Source organism: Podarcis gaigeae (genome assembly GCF_964106915.1).
Source record: "Podarcis gaigeae genome assembly, chromosome: 2".
Lineage (NCBI taxonomy): Eukaryota > Metazoa > Chordata > Lepidosauria > Squamata > Lacertidae > Podarcis > Podarcis gaigeae.
This window is the reverse complement of record NC_139679.1, coordinates 120,010,375-120,019,918: the sequence shown is the minus strand read 5'-3', so window position 1 is coordinate 120,019,918 and position 9,544 is coordinate 120,010,375. Positions and strand designations below refer to the sequence as shown.

The window sequence follows — 9,544 nt, the reverse complement described above, 5'->3', positions numbered from 1 at the left end:
AAGTGTATCTATGGTTTATAGTTGGATGAGAAGGTGATTCCTTGGTGATCACTTGTAGCTGAGTAAGATTGCCTTGCATGAATATGGTTTTAACCGTGAGTCCATAAGTGACTGTAGAGGCTCCACACATCCTTCTACAGTGGGGACGTAGGTTTCTGGGCGGGAGTTGATCACTGAGGGTTTGCAAAGCGTGCCTTCCTCTTAGAACATTTCGTCCTGAGTTTGAGCGTCTTCAAAACCCACAACAACTTTGGTAAAGGCTGCTCTCCAATTGGAGCACTCGCAGGCCAGTGTTTCCCAGTTGTCGGTGTTTATACTACATTTTTAAAGATTTGGCTGAAGAGAGTCTTTGAACCTTTTTTTGTTGACCACCAGCATTACGCTTTCCATTTTTAAGTTCAGAGTAGCTGCTTTGGAAGACATAATCAGGCATCCGCACAACATGACCAGTCCAGTAAAGTTGGTGTTGAAGAATCATTACTTTGACACTGGTGATCTTTGTTCTTCCAGTACACTGGCATTAGTTCGCCTGTCTTCCCAAGTGATAACATACAATTTTTTGGAAGCACCGTTGATGGAATAATTCAAGGAGTTGAAGATGGCACATAGATTCACCACAGTTGGCTCCTGTGATAAGGAGAATCCTTCTGCTAAATCAGTCCTAAGACCCATCATCATACAACATCCTGTTCCCACAGTGGCTAACCAAATGTGAATCCTCCCACATAATCTGAAACAAAAAGTAGTTTTTGGCCTTGAACATGATAAATAACACCTCTGGAAAACAGTTCCAGAAATATCAGGTTCCCAAATTAGTTTTTGTGCTTAAATATGCCTTTGTATTCATATCTGGCCTGAGTATAATAATGTAGCATTTGGGAATGAAGATGCAGCCCAGAAGCCCAGCACTAGAAGCCAAGATAGAGAAGATCTGCACGGCTACCATGTATTTCCCCTTGGTGCTCAGGTAGGTGGGCACAAAGGAGACCCAAACGCTGCAGAAGACCAGCATGCTGAAGGTGATCAGCTTGGCTTCATTGAAGGCCCCAGGCAGCTTCCTGGCTAGGAAAGCCACCGTGAAGCAGATGGAGGCCAGGAAGCCCATGTAACCCAGGGCAGCATAAAACATGGCAACAGACCCTTCATTGCATTGTAGAATGATCTCTCCAGCTTGGGAGCTCATGTCAGACTCTGGGAAGGGTGGAGAGATTCCCAGCCAGATGGTACACATGACAACTTGGACACTGGAGCAGGAAATGATAATGGAGTAGGCCAGACTCTTCCCCAGCCATCTCTTCACCTTGTTTCCTGGTTTTGTGGCCAGGAAGACCAGCACCACCGTGATGGTTTTTGCCAACAAAGAAGAGACTGCAACTGAGAAGATGATACTGAAGGCCATTTGTTGCAGAAGGCAGGTGGCTTTCCTTGGCCTTCCAATGAAGAGGAAGGAGGACAAAAACGAAAGCAGGAGGGAGACGAGGAGAATATAGGAGAGGTCCCAGTTGCTGGCTTTGACTATGGGAGTTTTTTTGTACTTAATGAATGTTCCTAACACAGAGCCTGTAGTTAAGAATAAGAAGAGGGAAAAGGAAGCTAGGACAACCCCCAAAGGTTCTTCATAAGCCAGGAAGGTGATAATCTTGTGGACACATTGATCTCTGGCCTTGTTTGGATATTGATCTTCTGGGCAGCTGGTGCAATGCTCTGCATCTGCAGAAAAACAGGAGTATTATCAATCATGTACCCTATAGTAACAGTGGCAAGAAAAATTGATGAGCTATGCGGACTTGGCCAAGTTGACATATAAACTGCGTGACAAGGAAAATCATGACTTCAAGGAAGAATGGGAACTTTTTACAAATTACAGTGGTACCTCAGGTTAAGTATTTAATTTGTTGCGGAGGTCCGTTCTTAACCTGAAACTGTTCCACTTAGTGAAAGTGAAGCACCACTTTAGCTAATGGGGCCTCCTGCTGCCGCCGTGCCGCCGGAGCACGGTTTCTGTTCTCATCCTGAAGCAAAGTTCTTAACCTGAAGCACTATTTCTGGGTTAGCAGAGTCTGTAACCTGAAGCATATGTAACCTGAAGCGTATGTAATCCGAGGTACCACTGTATTTAAAAAGACAACAATATGATTTGGACTCCTTGGCAGGTTTTGAGTAAACACCCACAAATTTATCAGTTGAATATATGATAGACAAGGCAAGGATATGTACAATTTTATAATATGCAGAGAACAATATGTGCAAAGAAACCAGAGAGGGGAGCTGAGGGGAGTCCTGGGTGGGGGGGAGAGGGAGGGATGGGGGGGGGGAAAGGGAAAAATAATGTAATTGAATATTTGGATTGATAGATTGTTATGTTGAAATTGTTTAAGAAAAAAATATATATATATTAAAAAATCATGTACCTCACTGTATTGCTATGCATATATATAGTTTGAGTTTTTGCTCTGGGGAATATGGCAACCCTAGATTAGATGGCCATGTGGGTCTAACTTTATGATTCTATGATTCTTTGTCCCCTTGCCCAAGACTCTGGTGCCACCCACCTTCCTGAGTGGAGATGGTCCCTTCTGTGCAGGACATGCAGTCATAGCAGCAGAGTGGCTTCCCTTCCGGAACCAGCTTGAGAAATCCGGGGCGACAACTTTCCACGCACCTGGAGGGAGGCAGGGTCTAAGCACAAAGATGGGGAATCAAGGAAAATGTGTTTTCTATGGAAATGGGGCATGGGGTTGGGAAGGGCATTTTACATTCGAAGCTTGTGACTAAGCGTAAGGCCAAAAAACTGTAGCAACTACCTAGGTACCAGAGGCCCACATAGATTCAATAGCATGGAGTATCTACTTTCAGTTCCGGCAGGTTCACTACTATTTTGCCATCACTGTATCACAGCAGTGGACACCTGGGAGCATTCAGTAAAAACATTTTTTTTAAAAAAACAACATTTTTTATTTTTTAAAAATAGGAGTCTTGGGTGGCACATAAAATTTAAATAAATTTAAATAAATAATTTGGTGGGGAAGTTCCTTCCCCCAACCAGCCTTTCTCTGAAGCAGAGCTGGGAGAGAGGCTTTTCTGAAATTATAGACTGCCTTCAAAGTTTCAGGGATGGTTAAATTTCCTCGAAGGGTTTGGATGAGGATGTCATCTCTCATCCAAGCGCACAAATCTACTGCAGCCTTTCTGGAAGTTGCTGGGAAATGGCCCATTCAATGTGGCTTCTCATGAGTATTTCAGAAAAAGGGCTAAAAGCATAATTCGGTCAAGATTATGAGGGTCTTTAATCGTTTAAATATGGCAGAGGGTGGGGGAAGTTTTGGCCAACTCATTTGGCAGCTAGACTGGTGACTGGGAGTGGCCACCAAGACCATATAACACCGCTCCTGAAAGACCTACATTGGCTCACCCGGTACATTTTCGAGCACAATTCAAAGTGTTGGTGCGACACACAATTTTACAGGGACCCACCATGAGATCTTCAAGAAATGCTGAGCTTTGTTGTTGGCAGGTGTTTGGGAAATGCAGTAGAATGAAAGATGATTTCCCCCACCTGGTTGAGCCATTTGGGCCACACAATGGCATCCTGATCAATGGTGAACTGTACGTCTGGGGACCCCCGTCTCTTGATACTCCCAAACTTGACCCTGAGGATGGACTTATTGGGAAACACCACCCAGTTTACAATGTCCAGGTCAGCTGCCAGTTCCCCATTCTCATCCAAATACACTCTGTCCATGGAAGAATTGTAAAACTGGGCGTTTCCCAGGAAAGGGTGGAGCTAGAAGGGAAAGAAAACAGCAGGATTTAGGATATGGGAAAGGACACTGACTATCCAGCTCTGCCTGTTTCATGCCTGGCTGTCCTCTGACTTGGGGCTTGGTTAAGGCTCAAGTAGTTGTGTGTGTTAAACAGTTTGTCTTCTGCATGAAGCACAAGAACTCAGATGCTGATTCTTTCCAAAAGCTTTTTCCTCCAGTCGCCCTCTGCCACTGTTTATTTTATTTTGGCAAAGTAATAATCGTAAATAAATAAGAATAAAAATGTGCACCCCACCCCCGAGACCATTCCCAAAATTTCAACACCCCGTTCCGTTTTGACAGTACAAATTCTACAAACACCTTCTGTATCTCCTCAAAATAATTTCTCCTGCGTATCCCCCATCTTACCTTAATGACACATGTTAATTTATCGTTAATAGCTATGTCCCACACCTCTTTATACCATTCTTCCATTTTATATTCCGCTTGCCCCTTCCACTTCTTAGCTATCATAATTCGTGCAGCTGTCAATAAATTTGTGAGCAAGCCCATCATGGCCTGCGAACCTTCCACCCCCTCGTAGATTGATAATAATGCTACGTCTGGACTTTCGGTCAGCTTTAACCCAGTGATTTCTGTTATCTCTTTAAACATCCTTTGCCAGAAAAATTGTGCATATTTACACCCCCACCACATGTGAATATAATTCCCTGTTTCCTGGCACCCCCTCCGATCCCAAAAGCTTCAGTGCTCAAATACGTATAGCACATATACAACTCAGCAAAGGCACGGCAGACAATACATATCTCTACTCAAGGCATGGCTATACAAAGACACATCATGTGACATGGTTAGCCAGTAGAAGATGCTCCCAGTACGTTTTCGAGCACAATTCAAAGTGTTGGTGCTGACCTTTTAAAGCCCTAAACGGCCTCGGTCCAGTATATCTGAAGGAGCGTCTCCTCCCCCATCGTTCTGCCCGGACACGGAGGTCCAGCTCCGAGGGCTTTCTGGCGGTTCCCTCACTGCGAGAGGCCAAGTTACAGGGAACAAGGCAGAGGGCCTTCTCGGCAGAGGCGCCCGCCCTGTGGAACGCCCTCCCATCAGATGTCAAAGCGATAAACATCTACCTGACATTCAGAAGACATCTGAAGGCAGCCCTGTTCAGGGAAGTTTTTAATATGTGACATTTTAGTGTATCTTTCATCCTTGTTGGAAGCTGCCCAGAGTGGCTGGGGAAACCCAGCCAGATGGGCGGGTACAAATAAATTATTATTATTATTATTATTATTATTATTATTATTATTATTATAACAAGGACATGCCCCTTTCATTCCTGTTATACAGGAATGGGGCTGGCACAACTTAGTGCAGGACACTGAATACAGGTCCAGCAACACAAACACAGTCCCTTGGACAAAGGCTGGGACTTAGTGGAGCTCAGTAGGTGCCAAAATAATACCCTGGTGTCACAGAGCAAGCTGGTCAGTGAATCACACAGTTCAAAGCTGGAGTTAACTCTTTATATTAGCGAAACATGGTCTTCACAGGCTTTTCTGAGTTTCATGTCTAATGAGCACAGCAGCTCATGCACTGTAAGTTCTTACTCCATGTAACCAGTTGCCAAGACTAAAAGTCCCAACCTCCCCACAGCCTCTTCTCTAGGGTTTCTTCTGAGCAATCAGAGACTGTGCCAGCAAGCAGCCTGCCTTTGCTCCTTCCGTTTCATACCTCTTCTGGTTCTGGGAGTCAGGGGAGCCTGTCGCAGCAGGAGGGGGAGACTCCCTGGCTTCCTCACCAGACAAACTCATCTCTCCCTCTTCTCCAGCCTCCGCTTTTGCCTCTGATTCTGGGCTTCTCTCTGCCACAGACTCCCCGTGCTCACTAAGCCTTGTTGCCCCTTCAGCTTCTGACACCTCCTCTTCCCGGTCTTCTCCCTGTGACATCTTCTCCCTGTAACCACCCGTCATTGTCCCACCACCAATCCCCGGGCTCTGAGTCTTCTGCCCTTGGTGGTTCCTCCTACCACCTTATCCTACTCTGGCCGTTCCTGAGGTCAGTGTATGGGGGCATGGAGAGGGGCCCGTTCAGGATGCTTCCACAATGGGTTTGCAAAATTCCCCCTTCTGACACCATTTCACATGTTCTTTGTCAATTCTGGAATGGTTACACTCTATTGTCAGGTTTGGCAGAGATGTCTGTAATGGGAAAAGGAAATACCTGCTATGACTGTAGCTTTTGAACTTCCAGACTGGCCATCACCCTCCTGTTTGACCTAGAGGAATATGCCGCATTTAAGGCAGATGCCACAGCTTGGATGGCGTTGTAAATCCTGTAGCTGTCTAGAGAGAGGATTCTTTCCAGATCATCTTGAGGCAACATTTCCAGTTTCTCTCTCTCTCTGCATCTTGTCCAGCCTTTCACTGACATGGCATGCTTTAAATATGAACAATTAAAGGCATATTTCCAAAACTTACTGATAGCGGAGAAAAAGGGAAGAGAGTAATCATATTGTGCCCATTTATTCGTCCCAAGGAAGAAAGAAAAAATACCATGGATGTGTTGGAAAGAGAAACCTCTGTATGTTAACTCGAAGGAAATGTCCCACGTAATAGTTGTGATCAAGACTTTCCCTGCAGTGGGTTTTAACAACCGGTGGAATATTTTTTCTGCATGTACCACTCCTGCTACAAAATAAGATGTTTCTACATAGTAAAAAAAGACATTGACTTGTCTCCACTTTTCAAATGGAAGAATATCCAACACATAATGTGTTTTGACTTGTGGAATGCTCTGTGAGATGGCAACACAAATGCCATTCTGGGTGAGCAAAGGCATCAAATTCTTCATGAACCTCTCTCCGTTGTCGGTGTCTTGAGTAAGAAGGCCAATGAACGTCCATCTGAAGTGATGGAGCAGCTTGACAATCCCTGGGTACAGGGCTTCTTCTTTGGGGACCATCGGGTAGAGAAAAGGGAACTGTCTCTTGTCATTCATCACATGAGAGACAAAAGCGTAATTGATCTGGCAAGAAAAGGAAGATTTATTTTGAAATTCTGAAAAGCCGATATGAGTAGCAATGATCGTGTGAGAAAAGAAAGGCATGTGTTGGCCCTTATAAAATCAAAGGTCTGTCTCCAATCTCACATAACTTCCACCCCACCGATTTTTGAGTTCTCTGGAATTGGGCTCAGTCAGAAAATAATAATAATAATAATAATAATAATAATAATAATAATAATAATAGTTTATTATTTATACCCCACCCATCTGGGTGTTTCCCCAGCCACTCTGGGCAGCTTCCAACAGAATACTAAAATACAATAGTCTATTAAACATTAAAAGCTTCCCTAAACAGGGCTGCCTTCAGATGTCTTCTAAAAGTCTGGTAGTTGTTTTTCTCTTTGACATCTGGTGGGAGGGCGTTCCACAGGGTGGGTGCCACTACTGAGAAGGCCCTCTGCCTGGTTCCCTGTAACTTGGCTTCTCGCAGTAAGGGAACCGCCAGAAGGCCCTCGGCACTGGACCTTAGTGTCCAGGCAGAACGATGGGGGTGGAGACGCTCCTTCAGATATACTGGGCTAACTTTGAATTGTGCTTGGAAATGTACTGGGAGCCAATGTAGGTCTTTCAAGACCAGTGTTATGTGGTCTTGGCGGCCGCTCCCAGTCACCAGTCTAGCTGCTACACCCCTCTTCATTCCTACCTGTGGGATGTTATAGATGCTCAACATTCTTGAAATCTGGATGGAGTTTGGAGAATCGGCTCCTTCGAGAACAGCGAGCAGATTATTCTGCCCTCCACAGTTATAGTTCGGAACATTTGCCTGCCCAGTAGAGAGCAAGTCTACCAAAGCTTCGATTGTAACCCTTCCATCAAAAAAGTTCTGGTGGATGTTGTAGCCCAGAGTGATGTTGGGTAAGAGCCTGGGGTTCTGGTTGACCTCTTGAATGGCAAGCAAGATGGACAGGTATTGCCAGTACCTTGTCCCCCCTCTCCTGCAAAAAAATATACACATAACAGCATCATCCAAGCTCATTTGGTAGAACATGAGACACTTAATCTCAGGGTCGTGAGATGGAGCCCAATGTTGGGCAAAAGATTCCTGGATTGCTGGGGGTTGATCCCTTGCAACTCTACAATTCTATGATCCTGCAATCAGTGAATATATCAGATTCATCTCCCCCCCCCAAGTTTTTATGGATAAATTCTGGATTCAGTTTGCAGAGCTTTTGCAAACACTGATCCTTACTTAACACTGAGAGCCTTGTTCGATCCACAGGCATTCCCCTTTGGAAAACAAAACTTATTAGTATAACAGCAGATAAAACATTTTAAGCTTTCATTAAATGATAGGTAACATTCAGCGTTAAGCGTCAAGCAGAGACATCACCTTGCCAACAAAGGTCCGTATAGTTAAAGCCATGGTTTTCCCAGTAGTGATGTATGGAAGTGAGAGCTGGACCATAAAGAAGGCTGATCGCCAAAGAATGGATGCTTTTGAATTATGGTGCTGGAGGAGACTCTTGAGAGTCCCACAGACTGCAAGAAGATCAAACGTATCCATTCTTAAGGAAATCAGCTCTGAGTGGTCACTGGAAGGACAGATCCTGAAGCTGAGGCTCCAATACTTTGGCCACCCCATGAGAAGAGAAGACTCCCTGGAAAAGACTCTGGTGTTGGGAAAGATGGAGGGCACAAGGAGAAGGGGACGACAGAGGATGAGATGGTTGGACAGTGTTCTCGAAGCTACGAACATGAGTTTGACCCAACTGCGGGAGGCAGTGGAAGACAGGAGTGCCTGGCATGCTCTGGTCCAGGGGGTCACAAAGAGTTGGACACGACTAAACAACAACAACAACAACAACAACAACAACATTCAGCGTCACCTCTCTCCCTCTCCCTCTGTCTTGTGGATTACAGGGAAGAATTGGGATTACTTCATTTGAGTCACAGTGACTTGTGAATGAATGAATTTTATTATTTCGGTCACAGATCAGTTCCAGCCCACATGCAATATCAAGGAAGTCATAAAACACGATAGGGATACATTTGAATTTGCAATTAGGTATAAGAGGGACAATACAGATATAGCAAGAGATAAAAAATATATAAATTAAAACAGTCACTAACATATAACCTAAGATTATCATTTAAGGCCTTAATCATTATGATAGTACAGCTTGTTCCCTAAGTTTTATGGCAATCACACAGAATTTGGCTACCCTTAATGTGATCTCAGGATCCTTGTCCTCTACCAGGGATTTTAGACACTGAGGTTCGGATTCATTTGGAGATTTTTGCATAGCAGGGGTAATAAATACCGAGTGTATATCCCCGTAGAAATGGCAGCGTAACAAGGCATGAGAGTTTCTACCTCCATCAAGCCACAGGGGCAGACTCGTTCCGCGTATGGTTTACCCTCAAATCTGCCCTGCAATAAGGCAGATGGCAGCACATTTTATCTAGCGAGGGTAAATGACTGTCTGTATTTAGGTATTTGTAATTTTGACAAACAATTTGCTGGGGTAAATCCTCTCCCATTATCTTTTATTGCTGGGTGTTTATTCATCTCGCTCACGTGGCATTGCAGTTCCACATCCCAAATTCGTTGGCGGATTATTGCTCTAGTTTACAGTGACTTGTGCTCTGGATGTTTTCTGAGATTTGGCCCTCTTCACTTGATTTGAAAACTGGGAGGCTTCCAACAAATTCAAACACAATACATCAAACACGAAAAACTTTCCTGATGTCTTCAGATGTCTTCTAAGAGTCAAATA

At 44.5% G+C, this 9,544-nt stretch overlaps 1 protein-coding gene across 1 annotated transcript in view; it reads right to left on the bottom strand.

Annotated features, from left to right (window-relative positions):
• Positions 1-799: 799 nt before the first annotated feature.
• The window catches only part of LOC310835934 (vomeronasal type-2 receptor 26-like), a gene marked incomplete at both ends in the record, with an annotated part of 28,439 nt that continues 19,694 nt past the window's right edge, over positions 800-9,544 (bottom strand). The window contains one exon of the mRNA XM_083720889.1: positions 800-1,710. Within this exon, the coding sequence (XP_083577015.1) occupies positions 800-1,710 (911 nt within the window). The remainder of the gene's footprint in view (positions 1,711-9,544) is intronic.